Source organism: Lissotriton helveticus, chromosome 2_2 (assembly GCF_964261635.1).
Source record: "Lissotriton helveticus chromosome 2_2, aLisHel1.1, whole genome shotgun sequence".
NCBI classification, from domain to species: domain Eukaryota; kingdom Metazoa; phylum Chordata; class Amphibia; order Caudata; family Salamandridae; genus Lissotriton; species Lissotriton helveticus.
This window is the reverse complement of record NC_136060.1, coordinates 139,027,579-139,044,154: the sequence shown is the minus strand read 5'-3', so window position 1 is coordinate 139,044,154 and position 16,576 is coordinate 139,027,579. Positions and strand designations below refer to the sequence as shown.

Here is a 16,576-nt window from a genome sequence, read left to right as displayed (position 1 = left end):
GTGTGACCAGTGCGTTGCGCTTCAAGCACTCTCCTGGCAAAATCCTCGCACTGCTGAGCTTTTCTTGAGACCCACCTTCAGGAGCACAACCACAACCAGATATGGCGGTAAACATGCCATTCCACACCACTACTCAGTAGAAACTGGCCTTATTAGCCTACAAAGTCAACAGCTGCCTTAGCTGGATCTTTAGCCTGGAGAGGGGGGAATTATTCCTTAATGAATAAATGTCAGCATGACTCCAACTAACTTGTACTTTCTAGCACTCAAGAGATGGGTCAGTAACACACCAGGTAGTTTCATGTTCTATGTTTCTTCCACTGCAAAGAATTACCAATACTGGGGGTAGAAATACTCCAGATTATGGGGTTTGGGGGAATATCATAGCAGAATGGGTGCATCTGCAGTGATTCCAGCATGTGTTTGACAAGTATGTCCCCTGGAGACCGCAACTGCTTGCAGCAAGTTCAGTCTCTAGGTAAAATCGACCCGAGCTGCAGGAATACTGTGGATCTCATAATCCCAATGGGGCCGATAATGCCTGGTATGGCCACCATCCTGACTGGTAAGGAAGCCCTGCGTCACAAAACAACAGAATAGGCGAGAAACTCAGTCTTTTATTTAAACAATCACTTATTGATTTAAGAAACCTATAGTCCGATGTAACAACGTGAAGTCACATCAGTGAAGGTACGTAAATAGATAATCATCCAGGTCACAAAACAATTTCAGGAATACAAAACAGAAAATTAACATTGGTGGATAAAGTCTCAGATCTTGTGGAGAAAGAATCAGCGTATCCTCATCGCACCTCCCCCTATACCACAGGGCCATGATCGCTTAAAGCTGTCCACCCGCATAGCTTGGCCAATAAGGGTAACTCAGTAGCATAAGAGGAGTATTAGACCATATTTGGCTTGTTAAGCTATGGATCATTATGGATCAGTAGAATTCATAAGTGACAAGCACTACCCAACCCTCCATTTCCTAAAAGGTAATTGGAGAGAGAGCGAAAGAGACATTTTTACGAAAATGTAATTCACTATTGTCTTTGGAGACTAATTTAGAAAATGATTTGGATTAAAGTTTATGAACAAAGCATCATTGATTTCTTAAGGCAAGTATTTTTCAGAGAATCAATCAATCAATCAATCAAAGCATTTATATAGCGCACTACTCACCCGGGGGGTCTCAAGGCGCTGGGGGGGGGGGTCCGCTACCGCTCGAACAGCCAGGTCTTGAGCTGCTTCCTGAAGGCGAGGTGGTCTTGGGTCAGGCGGAGGTGGGCCGGGAGGGAGTTCCAAGTCTTTGCGGCCAGGTAGGAGAAGGACCTTCCTCCTGTGGTGGCTCTTCGGATGCGGGGGGCGGCGGCGAGGGCGTGGCTGGTCGATCGAAGCTGGCGTTTGGGAGCGTAGAAGTTGAGGCGGCTGTTGAGGTGTCCTGGGCCTTGGTTGTGTAGGGCTTTGTGTGCGTGGGTGAGGAGCCGGAAGGTGATTCTCTTGTTGACCGGGAGCCAGTGCAGATCTCTCAGGTGTCCGGAGATGTGGCTGCGGCGGGGGATGTCCAGGATGAGTCGTGCTGAGGTGTTCTGGATCCGCTGGAGTCTCTTCTGGAGTTTGGCGGTGGTTCCGGCGTAGAGGGAGTTGCCATAGTCCAGACGGCTGGTGACGAGGGCCTGGGTGACCGTCTTCCTGGTCTCGGTGGGGATCCATCGGAAGATCTTACGTAGCATGCGCAGGATGTTGAAGCACGACGAGGAGACAGCGTTGACTTGTCTGGTCATGGAGAGGGAGTAGTCTAGGATGAAGCCCAGGTTGCGAGCGTGGTCTGTTGGTTTGGGTGCGCTGCCCAGGGCGGAGGGCCACCAGGAGTCGTCCCAGGCGGAGGGTGAGGATCCCAGGATGAGGACTTCCGTCTTGTCCGAGTTCAGTTTCAGGCGGCTGTTCGACATCCATTTGGCTACGTCTGTCATCCCTTCGTGCAGGTTGGCTCTGGCGGTGGCGGGGTCGTTGGTGAGGGAGACGATCAGCTGGGTGTCGTCGGCGTAGGAGATGATGTTGAGGTTGTGCTGGCGTGCGATGGCTGCGAGGGGGCTCATGTAGACGTTGAAGAGTGTTGGGCTGAGCGAGGAGCCTTGAGGAACGCCACAGATGACTTCGGTGGCCTCCAATCTGAACGGGGGGAGGCGGACTCTCTGTGTCCTTCCGGCGAGGAAGGAGATGATCCACTCCAGTGCCTTCTCCTGGATTCCGACGTTGCTGAGGCGCTGTACTAGGGTACGGTGGCAGACAGTGTCGAAGGCCACGGAGAGGTCCAGGAGGATGAGGGCCGCTGTTTCTCCGTTGTCGAGCAGGGCTCGGATGTCATCGGTAGCTGCGATCAGGGCGGTCTCGGTGCTGTGGTTGGCCCGGAAGCCAGACTGCGAGAGGTCGAGGGGACCGTTCGTCTCGAGGAAGGCAGCCAGCTGCTTGTTGACGGTCTTCTCGATGACTTTTGCCGGAAACGGGAGCAGCGAGATGGGGCGGTCGTTCTTGAGGTCGGTGGGGTCGGCTGATGGTTTCTTAAGTAGAGCGCTGAGTTCGGCGTGCTTCCAGCTCTCCGGGAAGGTATCGGTGTCGAAGGAGGTGTTGATGGTGTCCCGCAGGTGGGGTGCGATGACAGCGTCGGCCTTGTTGAAGACGTGGTGAGGGCAGGGGTCTGTCGGAGATCCGAAGTGGATGGAGTTCATCGTGCGGATGGTGTCTTCGGTGCTGATCGGGGTCCAGGCGCGGAGGGTAGTGGTGGGGGGCGGTTGTTCGGTTGTGGCGTGCGTCGGTTAAGTGCTGAAGCTGTTGTGTATGTCCGCGATCTTGTTGTGGAAGTAGGAGGCGAGGGAGTTGCAGAGGTCTCGCGAAGGGGTGATGTCGTTGCTTCCGGCGTTGGGGTTGGAGAGCTCTTTCACGATGTTGAAGAGTTCCTTGCTGTTGTGTGCGTTGTTGTCCAGTCGTTCCTTAAATGCGGTTTTCTTGGTGGCGTGGATCAGTTGGTGGTATTTTCGAGTGGCGAGCATGAGGGCAGTCATGTTGTCCAGTGTTGGGTCTCTGCGCCAGGTTTTCTCGAGTGCTCTGCAGTTCTTGGAGCTCTTGAGTTCGTCGTTAAACCATGGGGCTTTCTTGCTGCCGGGTCTGCTCGGCAGGGTCTTCAGAGGGGCGAGGTCGTCTGCACAGTCGCTGATCCTTTCGTGAGGTTGGTGGCCGCTTGGCTGGGGTTCGTTGTGCTGGTGGGAGGGTTCTTGCTCAGGGAAGTAGCGAGCTGGTCTGCAGTGATCTTGTTCCAGCTTCTGCGGGGAACCTGTTGCTGGTGATGGTGGAGCGTGGTCCTCCTGAAGCTGAAGTGGACGCAGCTGTGGTCCGTCCAGTGGAGTCCCGTGGCGTGGCTGAAGGCGATGTCCTTGCTAGAAGAGAAGACCGGGTCGAGTGTGTGTCCGGCGTAGTGGGTTCCTCAATCACATAGTACAGATAATGGAGTGTTCATCAGGTCACTAGAATTAAGAGTTTGTAATGCAAACATTGCAATTCTCATATTAAGTGTTCATTAAACCATTCCCAAAACAATGGACAGGTGAACAAAGCCAATAGGCTTTTTATAGAAACCGTACAGTTATCGGAGTCTGAGAAAGTATCTGTAAAGCAAGTAATTTGGATGAGGTGTGGCCTACTCCACAGCTCTCATAATATCACAGGAAAGCCTTATTTGAACTTCTGAGGGGAAGGTTTGTGGTGTCAAAGTCATACTCACATAGAGTGAAGTGTTGGGAGAAGTGAATGGTCTTCCTTTTTGTGTTTCAGAACAAGCTCTCTTAATGTTGTTACTCCCTGTTACCCGCAGACTATTTTTTTTGTTTTTCTTATCTCTGTATGTTTTGTTCACCTTTGAATGTTTCACCTTATGGCTGATGTAAAGCGCTCTGATACCCTATTTTGGGTCTGGTTCGCGCTCTATAAAACTTTATAAGTAAAAAATAAAAATAAATAAAGTGGGAGTCCCATAGCGTTAGTGGTCAGACGTTGGAAGTGTGTGAGAATATGACACTGAAGTAGTTTGCAAAGAAATTAATGTATGATTTTAGCAAGACAATGATGGAATTGAAAATTGGTGTTATGATTTTGTATGCATTAAAAGTTCTATATTCGGAGGAGGAGCTTCGCGCGCACCCAAGATGGTCGCGTGAGCACAGGGCTCCCGGACCCTCGCCACCTCCATCGACTATCCTGTACTTTATCCTGGTTCGGACGACGGGTGTTTATTGGCACAGTTCTACTGTTCATTTCTTTGGTTCAACGAACTTTTTTGGACTTCGGGGTCCAGAGCTACAGACTGTCGCAGTTTTCTGGCCTGCTCCGTGGTGACGCCCCGCGCTATCTTGTCTCGCTTGCCGTGCAGTAAGTGAACAACAACGGACTGCCAGACTTGCGTGGGCTGGCGATAGCTTTCGGTTTCGATTTCTGTCCGGAGCTCAACCTGACTTTGTCGGCTCCGTAGGCGGCCGGATACTCCTACACCCTTGGTCTCTCCGTTCCCACTGCTGATCTGTAGCGGTTTCCAGATCTGAGACTGGCGCCACCTTCGCCCTTTTGGTCCTACATTCGCCACCGCAGTCACCATTTTTACCCGTCAACAGGGGACCCGTGCGGGTCCAGGATCCAAGATGGCCACCAAGCCTGAGGGTGGGAAGCGCGGGCCTAAACCGGGCGTTCGAGGGAGTGCTCTACAAACGAACATTATGGACCGGTACACTCAAGCTAAGGGTTCACCGGGAGCGACAGCTAAAACCTCGACGACAATGCCGGAGGACTCATCGATTGAGGACGAGCCCTCGCTGCGAGATCTAATGGGCGCCATCACTGGTATGAAGGCCTCATTGGGGCAACAATATGAGGCCTTGACTCTCAAACTGGATACGGTGGCGATTGGTGTCAATCTGATCAGGGCGCACTTGGCGAAGACAAACGAAAAGGTCAAATCCTTGGATCTTACGACCTCTAGTCTGGTCACCGACGTCTCTGACTTGCAGGCGGAAGTCGGGAATCTGAGGAAAGCCAATGATTATTACTCTGGGCGCCTAGAGGACTATGAAAGCCGTGCCAGGCGCAATAACATCCGCCTGATTGGGGTCCCGGAATCATCGACTGCTGCCTCGACGGACCTATTGGTGGAAGACCTGGTGCTGAATCACCTGGCGCCCAAGGGTCTCAGCAAGTTTTTCGCTGTTGAACGTGCACATAGGATCCCCGGCGGCACACCTAAGTCGGGTGCTAACCCTCGACCTATCATTGCGAGGATTTTTCATTTCCGGGACAGAGACGCTATCCTGCAGGCTTCGCGGCAGTCTGGTCCCATTGCCTTTGAGAACTCTACTGTCAGCTTCTATCCGGACTTTACACAACAGGTCCAGAAACAGAGGCTGGGGTTTCAGGGGGTCAAGAAGAGACTCCGAGAAAGGTCTATGAAGTATGCCATGCTCTTTCCGGCCCGTTTGCGGGTGGTACATAAGGATCGTACTTTTTTCTTCGACCATCCTGGGGTTGTGAGTGACTGGCTTGACACGCTGCCTACGGATCATGAACCTTTTGAGGACTCTGGCAAATCGGATCGGGCGGAAGGTGGCCCGACGGAGCAAGAGTAACTGTTGACTTTGACCCCGTACCTTTCCTGTTGGCTTTGAACTGTGCTATGCTGTGTTTTAATGTTTGCAAGTAATAGTCTTTTGGGGGTGGGTGGGGGGTGAACGGGTCCTTTCTCCTCCTGGGTTCCTTTTCGTAGCTTAGTTGGGTGGTTGGGCGACAGGCACACTGCGAGTTTATGGGGCTCTTTGGTCTTCAGCAGGGGTGCGGGGTATAGTTGTTTTGACATTGTTGGGGGGGCTGGGTTGTTTGTTTGAATTTTCTTGTTACTTACAAGGCGAAGGAAAGGCGCACTCCTGTTTTTTGCAGTTGCTCTGGGTGTGGGGCCGGGAGGGGGATGGACACGGGGATGGGGGGTAGGGGACTTTGGTTATTGTGTTGGAACGTGAACGGGTTGGGGGATGGGATTAAGAGGAGGGTGGTGTTGCAATTGCTGAAACGTTTGACTCCAGATGTTGTCTTACTGCAGGAGACTCATTTGCTCGGCAACAAGTGCTACGCTTTGAATAGGCGTGGTTATCGCCTTGTGGCGCACTCAGGTTTCACTTCGGGCTCTAGGGGGGCGGGCATTCTGGTTCGGGCCTCCCTCCCCTTGACCATTGATGATGTCATTTTGGCTGATAAGGGACGATACGCCGCCATTGTGGGGCGCTGGGAGGGGAAGGTTCTTATTCTGATTTCTGTGTACGTGCCCCCGGGCCTCCAGGCCACCACCTTTGCTGATCTGAGTGGCCTTATCCTGGGCCTCCCCGAGGGTTTGCTTTTGGTTGGGGGCGATTTTAATGCGGTGGTCTCGGGAATGCATGATCGTTACCCTCCCAGGGAACTGCCGAGGGCCCAGACTTGGTTGAGCGACTTCCTGGAAACGTTGGGGCTCACTGATTGCTGGCGGTTGCTTCACCCGGGACAGTTGCAATATACCTATCATTCTGGTGCTCATGGTAGTCTCTCGAGGTTAGACCACGTTTTACTGCCCTCGGTCCATGCATCCCTCATACGGGAAGTTAAACATCTGGCACGGGGTATTTCGGACCATTCTCCGCTTGTGCTGGTGGTTGATGCACGGCAGGGTTCGGCGGGCCGCGTGGCCCCGATCAACCCCTGGTATTTGAAGGACCCCAGGGTCAGGGATGAGCTGGTTAAGGCACACGATTGTTATTTTGAGGAAAATGTGGGCTCTGTTTCCTCCCCTAGTGTACTTTGGGAAGCTTACAAGACTGTCATTCGTGGCCAGGCCCTCTCATTGATTGGTAGCGTGAAGTTGGCCAACCGTGCTGAGACGGTTCGACTTGAGGGGGAGGTCACGGCCCTGGAGGAGGGCTTGGAATCTGGGATTACCGCTGAGGGGTTACATCTACTGGAGTTGAAACAACATGAATACAGAGCTCTGGTCACTGAAGCTGCTAAGGAAATGGGGAGGGAACAGCAGGGACGCCTGTATGATGTGGGTGATAAGGCTGGGAAACTGCTTGCTTGGTTGGATAAGAGAGAAAGTGCGAGTCGTGTCGTCCCTGTCATTGTTGCGGAGAATGGAGAGTGTTATACGGACCCTGTTGATATTGTCGCATGTTTTGCCGATTATTTCCGCGAGGTGTACTCCCAGGTGTCTGATCGATCGGAGCAGGACTCCCACCTGTTATTGCGTGATATTGCACTTCCCCGATTGTCTGATATTGATAGAGATGCTCTGGATGCTCCGCCTACTGTGGACGAGATTGTCGCCGCTGTCCGTTCGGTCCGATCCGGTAAGGCCTCGGATATAAACTGCGCCCGGATTCGCTAGCTCCTCATTTGCGCTCTATGTTTCTTGAGTCTTTGGAGGTGGGGTTTCTCCCGCCAGACCAGAGACTGGCCACTATTGTTGTCATCCACAAGGATGGTAAACCTCGGGATCGCTGCGCCTCTTTTCGACCCATTTCGTTGATTAATGCGGAACCTAAAATCTTGGCCAAGCTGCTGGCGACACGTTTGGCGACCGTTATTGGGGACCTGGTTCACCCTGATCAATCCGGCTTTATACCGCATCGTAACACGGCGCTTAACCTCCGAAGGTTGCACGGGGTTCTGGCACGGGCCGAGACACTGTGTGAGCCCGCCATCTTGGCGTCCTTGGACGCTACGATGGCGTTTGATACAATAGAATGGCCGTATTTGTGGGCGGTTCTTGCTAAGTTTGGTTTCGGTTCGGACTTCGTTCGGTGGGTCAAATTGCTTTACGCAGGTCCCATGGCCCAGGTGGTGGTCAATGGTCGGGTCTCTGCGCCCATTGCTCTGAGCAGAGGGACGCGACAGGGCTGTCCCCTGTCCCCCTTGTTGTTTGCTCTTGCCTTGGAACCACTGGCGGCCTGGTTGCGGTGGGAACCGTCCCTGAAGGGCATTAGATGGAATTCGGAGTTTGAGGACCGTGTATCTCTCTACGCTGATGATATTCTGCTTTATCTTACGTCACCCCGTAAATCCCTCATTGTATTGTTTGATGTCCTAACATCCTTCCGCAAAAACTCAGGTCTTGTCATCAACTGGTCTAAGTCCTGTGTATACGTCCTGTCGGGTACCGCCCCCCCTCTGCCAAGCGGCTGTCCTATCGCGATTGTAGAGGATGGATTTAAATATCTAGGCATTTTTATCTCGCTGAGCCCTGCACTGCGGTTTGACCGTAATTTACTGCCCCCTCTTCAGCGCCTTCGAGCAGATGTGGTCGCTTGGGGGAAACTTCCTCTCTCTCCCCTGGGTAGAGCGGCATTGTTTAAGATGATGTCTCTGCCCCGCTTCCTCTACGCATTGCAAAACACACTGGACGTTGTCCCGGCTACTTATTTCCGTGAGGTCGAGAGTTTACAGAGACGACTGGTTTGGGGGGGGGAGGCCCCGGATTGCCATTGCTAAATTGTCGCTCCCGTGGTACGACGGTGGAATTGCTTTGCCTGATATCCGTCGCTATTATTGGGCGTCTCAACTGGGGGCAATAAATCATTGCATGTATGGCCCTTTGCCGAATCCGGCCTTCGCGATGGACAAATGGTTGTTACCGGGGGGGCGACTATAATAGAGCCCTCTACTCGAAACTCACCCCTCGCAACGTGACGGGCCCCACTAGGACGGCCGTCCAGGTATGGCGACATGCTTCCATGGCGCTTGGGTGGACTGATAAATTGACTCGTGCCACCCCCCTGTACGCATCTGATACACTTGGCTCACTTTGGCAGTTCCGGGGGTTTGATAGGTGGGACCTGATTGGTATCAGCAGGATCGATGATGTTTGGACTAAGGGGAGAATGAAGACGTTTGAGGAATTGAAAACCGAATACGCTTTGAGCGATCGCGAATTCTTTCGCTATGCACAGATCCGCAACGCGGTGCTCTCAGTCTTCCCCTCGGGTGTGGAGATTCCGGAGTCGTCCCCGCTTGAGGACAGGGTACTGGATGGACATGTTCCTGATAGTACGATTTCGCTTATTTATAAGAAAATAAATCAACTCCAGGTCTGATCTCCTGTTTCGACTTCGAGAGGTCTGGACTGGTGATGGGCTGGAGCTGGACGATGAGGACTGGCAGGCGGCGATCTCCTCCCCTAAAGAGGTGGCCATCCAGGCGCGCCTTAGATTTGTGCAACTTAAAATCCTGCATAGAGTGTATGTCACTGGTCCCCGTTTGGTGCATATGGGCTTCTCTGTGGATGGTTTGTGTCGGCGTGGCTGTGGTCTCCTGGGCACCTTTTTACATATCATCTGGGAATGCCCTGAGATAGTGCGATTCTGGACCCGTGTGCACGATGTGATGAGTGAGGTTACCGGGGTGCGATCGATGCCGGAAGCTAGGAGATGCCTGCTGAACGTATGGGAACCGAATGATTACTCCGTGTCGCAGCTTCGGTGGGTGACCTTGGGCAACATGATTGCCAAAAGAGACATTGCGCAATTGTGGGGCGCTCAGGGCCCGCCCGGACTTCTGAAATGGAAACAAAATATGGATTGGTGCATGTTCAGAGAAAAAAACGTGTATATTTCTCGTGGTACCCCCCGGAAATGGGGAAAGATATGGACTCAGTGGAACACTTATCGTGGTGATATATGTGCCCCTCCTCTCCCCGACCCTGATGTTGTATCTATGTCCCCGTAACCCGAGGGTTCCTTCACACACTATTGTATATTGTTTGCAATTTGTTTCTTCTGCCCCCCCCCCCCACTGTGCAACTCTTTCTAGATAGAACGAACGCCCATTGGATTGTCCTTCCCGCTCCAGCACCATGTAATGCAACGTTGTGTATATTGATGTCTCTTTTTCTTCCCTCCTTGCAAGTTGTTTGTGTTTGTGTTATAAAATCAATAAAAAGTTTTCAAAAAAAAAAAAAAGTTCTATATTCAAATCTTAGGATGGCAAGTTTGGCGAGCCATTCTGCAAAGGGAATAATATTTGACTGTCTACCTGGAGGCCCTCATATTATGTCCAGGCAATGCTTATTTATCGTAGAACTCTTTCACCTTCCATGGGTCACAGACGTTATTCTGCTGGTCCTTCTTCACACCCCTGGTTCGGAGGAGAAATGTTAGGGTTTGATAATGTTTCACAATATTTGTCTTACTTCTAGGGTCTCCTGTGAATAAATAGGAGGCTTTCACTGCATTCATTAGCTGCTGAATTAGATCCACCTTTACTCAGACGTACTCCTAATGATGTCCCTTTGCCGGCAAGCATGCGGGCGTATGTCCATTTCAAGCGCTGAAGTGAAAGGCTAAAAGTGTCTGCAGTACAAGTTACTTATGTGTAATTCTAGTTATGCATCATATGAATGGAATATTTACTCATCCCTCAGGTGCAAGCTCCCAGAACACTTTTGGAACATGTAAAAGCATGGTAGAAAATTGGCATTTTAAAGCAAACAGTTATACTTAGCAGCCAATATAAAGCTACATTTTCATGAAAATTACAGCATTGTCTTTTAAATAAAAACAGAATGTACATCAAAACTACAATCCAGCATGAACTCCAACCTTACACCCTAACCCTTCTTCCTAAGGGGAAAAGGAGAAACATCTGGAAATGAAGGGATAGGCAGCCTGATATCCAGAATACATAAGAAAGAAAAGAGATCCTGTTCCCTTAAGGAACCTTACAGTTACCATATTGTATCAAGCCTTGCACCTACAGCTGCTCCCCAGCCTCTGTTCTTTTTCTGACTCATGTAAGGAGGACACCAGGACAGTGATAAGGTTCCTGTCATCTTTTGGAGATAGTTTTCCCACAAAGACTTTCCTTTAAATGTTTTGACAGGGTAGTGTAAGTAGATTGGGGCTTGACAGGAAAGGGATAATGTTGAGACAACTTTGACAAATGTCTTAAATAATTGTTTTATGTATGCCTTGTGAATTAGTCAGCAATACATTTGCAAAGGGGACTAAGATTCAATGCTTCGGAGGTACTGCTCTACATGTATAAAAACGCTGCTTTGATATCACACATTTCAACCACAGTGCTTAAAGTTAGAATAATTCAAGCCATACCTTAAATTTCCATTCTTGAGTCTTAGAGAATGTTTCTGCATCTATCAACATAGCTGTAAAACAAAAAAAGGTTTATTGTTTTGTGAATGGCTGAATTTTAAAGATGGCTTTTCAGCCGGCATGGGTTCATTAAGATTAATGCATTTCAGCATTCATTAGAAGCATATGTATGGGGTAAAAATAATCAACACTAGAAACACTATAGTTCACTGAAGGATGAATTCATGCGTGGTCCCTGATAGCAGAGTGTCCCAGCGGTGTGAAAAAAGCAATGATTAACTAACCACCAGAAGAGTATGGCGTCTATCAGCATGTTGGATCCCTGCAGTGACACCCAGATGAGGCATGATCGTTGAAGGATAATGTCCACACACTCGAGGTGAATATCTTGCCTCCCCCTGCAAAACTCCAAGAATACAGGTCGCCCGTGGTACCATGTTCAAAGGCTGCAGCTCCCGTTATGACATGAACCACTTTGTGGGTTCTCCTCTGTTTCAGCAGACCGGCACCTTCCTTTGTCCCCACCATGTGCCTCAGAGACAGCTTCATCGGGTACCAACACAATGTAGACAGGCGAGGTGGAATGAAGATGTCTCAGGCTGTATCCAGTTGGGATGGACCAGAGACTATTTCTTTTGGTATACAAAAATGTCACTTGGCTCTCTGCTTCCTAATTGGGCTTCAAAGCTCGCCCGGGAAAGCAAGGAAACAGGGCGCCTCTCAACGGCTTAAATGTGTAGTCATCTAGACTTTGATTAGCCACACTCCTTAATTTCCACTTTAAACAGTACACAGTACAATCTAGACCTTGATCCTCCATGGATTTCACACATCCTTCTTTCTAATCTTGCAAGAGGATTCATTTCTTAACCATAAGATGATCTCATTTCCCCTATACTTATTATCTCTGAATTAGAGTGTTCTTTATTGTAATATTTTTTATGTTATACATTATATTATTCTATTGTTTCATATTATGTTCTATTGTAACTCTGGTACTTTTATTATTACATCAATAAAAATTATTTAACAGTTTTTGCAAGAGGATTCTAAATCTACTTCTAATGAAGAAATACCTACTGAACTAACATGTATCTCTCTTGATGCCAGGACCATACCGGCCTTTTATTCTACCTGGCATTTCCTCAATGGGCTGGAGCCCTGCGAGGATGGTTTTGAATGCTCACGGCTGCTCCTGGTGCCTCTGTCACTTTTCCTAGCTTCGAGAGGTTCATTGCAGCAGGCATGGGGAAGCTTCAAGAGAAAGGAAGCGAGGAAGGGAGGAAAAGGTAGAGAGCAAGCAATGGCAGAGAGAGAAGTGAGAGATAAGAGAAGTAAAGAGGGAGATTGTGCAAGGAGAAGGGGGTAAGACTGGGTTGAGCATGTTTCCCAGGGCTGCTTTCGGTTCACCAGTCTAGCCCTCCTGGATGTGTTCTAATTGTTTGATACTGAGAAGTGGTGTCTCGCCTATCCAGTGCCTAACAATTTAATTAGCCAGTCTTTGGCGTTGCTGCTATTGTATTTCGCAGTGTCCATCGCACAGCGCTCTGCTACAATTGGGTCTTATTCATGCAATATATATATATTACCTACTGGCGGTCGCCAGTAGGTATATATAGTTAGGATTTTTCCCCTATGGGATTTTTGAAAATTCTATGTCTAATAACTTTGGCGTTTGTGGACGGAATTGGCTGAAATTTTCAGGAAAATGGCACATTTTGTTTCTGAGCAGCCCTTGAAAATTTGGGGGGGTTTCGTCAAGGGGGGGCCGAGAAAAAAGGGGGGTCCCAAAACTTGTTTTTAACATTGAGTTTTCCATAGGGCGGTTGGCCTCACTTTTAGCCCGAACGGCTGAATGGATTTGCACGAAACTTGGCAAAATTGTAGGGACTGGTAGCCCGATGTGCCTTTTGTAGGTCTCAATATATGTGCTTCAGTGGATTTTGAGAAATTAACGTTCAAAAAAAGATATATATCTGTAACAGCGGACCGGGCAGCGCTCCAGTTCGCGTACTTTTCGCGCAACGGAGCTTTGTGAAGCGAAGCTGATTGGTTCTCCGGCATCTGTAAACATTCCAAACAGTCCGTAGTGGCCGCCATCTTGTCTCTCGGTAGGATCGAGAGACAAGAGGAGGCCAAAGCGAAGGGGCAAATGACCATAAGGGGGCATAGTAGATTCTCGCTGACCCCCTAGGTTTGATGTGGAGGTTTTAAAAGGGCCCCGCGGGGCAAAAAAAAATAAAAAATAATAATAATCGAACGGCTGAATGGATTTGCACGAAACTTGGCAAAATTGTAGGGACTGGTAGCCCGATGTGCCTTTGCTAGGTCTCAATATATGTGCTCCAGTGGATTTTGAGAAATTAACGTTCAAAAAAAGATATATATCTGTAACAGCGCTCCGCTTCGGAGCTTTGCGAAGCTGATTGGTTCTTCGGCGTCTGTAAACATTCCAAACAGTCCGTAGCGGCCGCCATCTTGTCTCTCGGTAGGATCGAGAGACAAGAGGAGGCCAAAGCGAAGGGGCAAATGACCATAAGGGGGCATAGTAGATCGTCCCTGACCCCCTAGGTTTGATGTGGAGGCTTTAAAAGGGTCTCGCAGGGCAAAAAAAAAATATATCGTTTTTTTAGTTTTTTTGCGTGGAGTGCGCCCGGTTCGCGAACCGGGAAGCGTTCTGGGGAGCGTACTTTCTTGAAAATTAGTGAAAAAAGTTAGAGTAAAATAATAATTGTGAGTGATCAGATGTAGGGTAGCTCTGAGAAGAGCTTTTGGGTTTATGGTACATTTAGGTACTTATAAGTAGGTACCAATGCACAGTCTTAAATTCAAAATGAAAACTCTGTTGCCCTCATCTGAGAAGTGAACTCCATCTCCTCTGTAGATATCTTGCATGTAGTAACGCAAGTTATTGTTGTACAGGGAGCCCATTCCATGGTCTCTCATGTAAGCTGAAACAGATTTGTTTACATGCTTCCTCGACTTCTCAATTTGTGGACAAAATTGGTTTGATCACCTCCATTTCTGTCTTTGGCATATATTTGAATATACCAAGGCAGTCTGAGGAAAAAGTGCCATCAATTGCTCAAAGGTGTCCTTTAAAAGCATTTCCAGACCTACCCCAGTCAAAGTGCCCAAATCATTGCCTCCACAGTGCACAATTAATAGGTCAGGTTTTGGCAAATGCATAAAGGTTTTCACCAATGGTATCAATTGGTGACATTTTAATCCTCTGTGGCCAAACCACTTAATTTCCACATCTTGTAAATTGAGGTTAGGTAAATTCCTGTTCTCAGCATACCTCTGAGCCCAATAGATGTAACTATGTCCAACAATCCAGACAGAAAACATGGTGAGAGAAGGTTCTCCTGCAGTCAGATGAAGTGTGGCAATGAAATGGCAGTTGAAAAAATAAGAGTTTAAAATGAAAAAAACTGTGGAGTTTCTGTGTTAATGAAGCAGTAACAGTGATTGGTGGATTTTGATTGCTGAAAACAGAAAGTTAGGGTGCATGGATGAGTTGTTTGAAAGATGTATTTTGAGTGGTCAAGAAAAAATCATTAAATGAAAGAATGCACTGGATATGAGGTGCACTGAGAGTTCAGAGTTCAATTGCAACATTGTTGTGTGAACTTGCAAACACCAGAGGTCTTCCAAGACGTGGTTGCCATGCAGAAAAGGCATGAAATGGCAGAGGGGGGAAGGGTTTTCATTTGAAAAAAAGTGAGGGAAGAGTTTTGATTGGGTGACATGAGAGATATGTGTGAAGAATTACAGCATTTCTGTGCTTTTGATAGCTGCAGACTCTGGAGTGCATACCTTTTGCTCTGCTGAAGACAAATTGGTGTGTTTCTGAGACTGTTTTGAAACTCAAAGTATTTGCTAAGGTGAGAAAAGATTTCTTTAATTTAGATAGAAAATAGTGTGCTTTAAGGAGAAAATTATGAAGAAAGTTGTGTTTTTCAAATGTTGCTTTGTCTCAAGTGTTTTACAAATAGATTTTGTTTCTTTGAGAAATTGTAATTGGAGAAAATGTGAAGTATTAGTACTGACAGGGTTTTTATGTGCATAGGAGCTGTGGAGTGTTTTCAAATTATGACTTGTAAATCGTTTTTGAGAAAAAGCAATGGTTTTAATATTGATGACAAGGACATAATGGTGTCTGCTTCTTTATAAGGTAATTGAGAGTCTCTGATGTTATTTTTCCCATTTCAATGTAAGAAGTTTGTCTGTGGAGCAAATTGCTTGTAAATATGCTCCCACCTGTGCATGGCAAATTTAGATTTTGAATGTTTGCGTTACATAGGCATGTTAAAGGTGACTGAAACATGCTGCAAAGGCAATCAAAAAACGCTTTTATGTGTCTTAAGGACATTTTAAGTCATTTCCCCATGTGCAGTGTTTTCAAATTATGAGTTGAAAATCGTTTTTGAGGTAAAGGAATGTTTTCAAAATTTATGTGCGCCATATGCCCCCAAATTTCTTTTTCAGGGGTGCAGCAGGGTGTTCTTGAGACACCCCTGCACCCTCGGAAAAATTCGTAATTTGCGATGAGGTAATTGCTAATCGCAAATTGCACCTTCATTCCTATGGGCCTCCTGCTGCATGGAAATGAATGGGTAATTTGTAATTAGCAAATAGCTCATCGCAAACTAGGAATGGTAAAGAATCGCTATTTATTCCTTAAAGTTCGCTATTTAGGAAATGCAAAAAACTTTGATGATACATATGGCGGTTCATCTCTAACAAGATAAGAAGCATAGGGATAGATTTATGATGACTGGCGCATCACCAGGGATGTGTTAGTCATTCTGTGCCGCTGTTCCGTCACCTATGGTGTGCTGCATTTACAATGCGGTGCATCATGGGGCAAAAACAGCACAGATGCGTGACGTATCTGTGCCGTAAAGGTGGCGCATTGCTGGAGCTGTATCGCAAGTGTGATGAAGCTCCAGCAAGGCTCAGGGGTGCCCCTGTCTCAGGGTTTCTGTTCTCACACAGAACTGTGGACAGAGGATTGGAACCTCGGCGAATTAGGGTGCCCCAAAACTCACCTTAGTAATCAAAAACCCCTTAGCAAGCTAGGTACAGTGTCACATTGGATATAACAAACTCTCAATGTTTAGACAATCCAGAATATGAACTTATAGTACCTCAGGATACGTGGAACTCATGAACAGTCGGTCGTTATATATTTCTTAGAAACCAGAACATGGAGTTAAGAAGAACACATGTGTATTTGAAATGTTTATTTACTAATGCCGTCTTCTCAGGCGTAGTATCTTAGATAATAGAAGTACACATATTATCAGTAGCAAAATTACCAGCATAGTTACTAGTACATAAAAAGCGAATGGTGACAGTATGTTAACATGCTGTAAATGAATAAGAGTTAGCAACACTTATAAGCAG

At 47.9% G+C, this 16,576-nt stretch overlaps 1 protein-coding gene across 1 annotated transcript in view; it reads right to left on the bottom strand.

Moving 5' to 3' along the window:
* The window catches only part of TEC (tec protein tyrosine kinase), a 589,535-nt gene that overhangs the window by 459,174 nt on the left and 113,785 nt on the right, over positions 1-16,576 (bottom strand). Inside the window, exon 2 of the mRNA XM_078678221.1 lies at positions 11,165-11,217. Within this exon, the coding sequence (XP_078534347.1) occupies positions 11,165-11,205 (41 nt within the window). The 5' untranslated portion in view covers positions 11,206-11,217. The remainder of the gene's footprint in view (positions 1-11,164; positions 11,218-16,576) is intronic.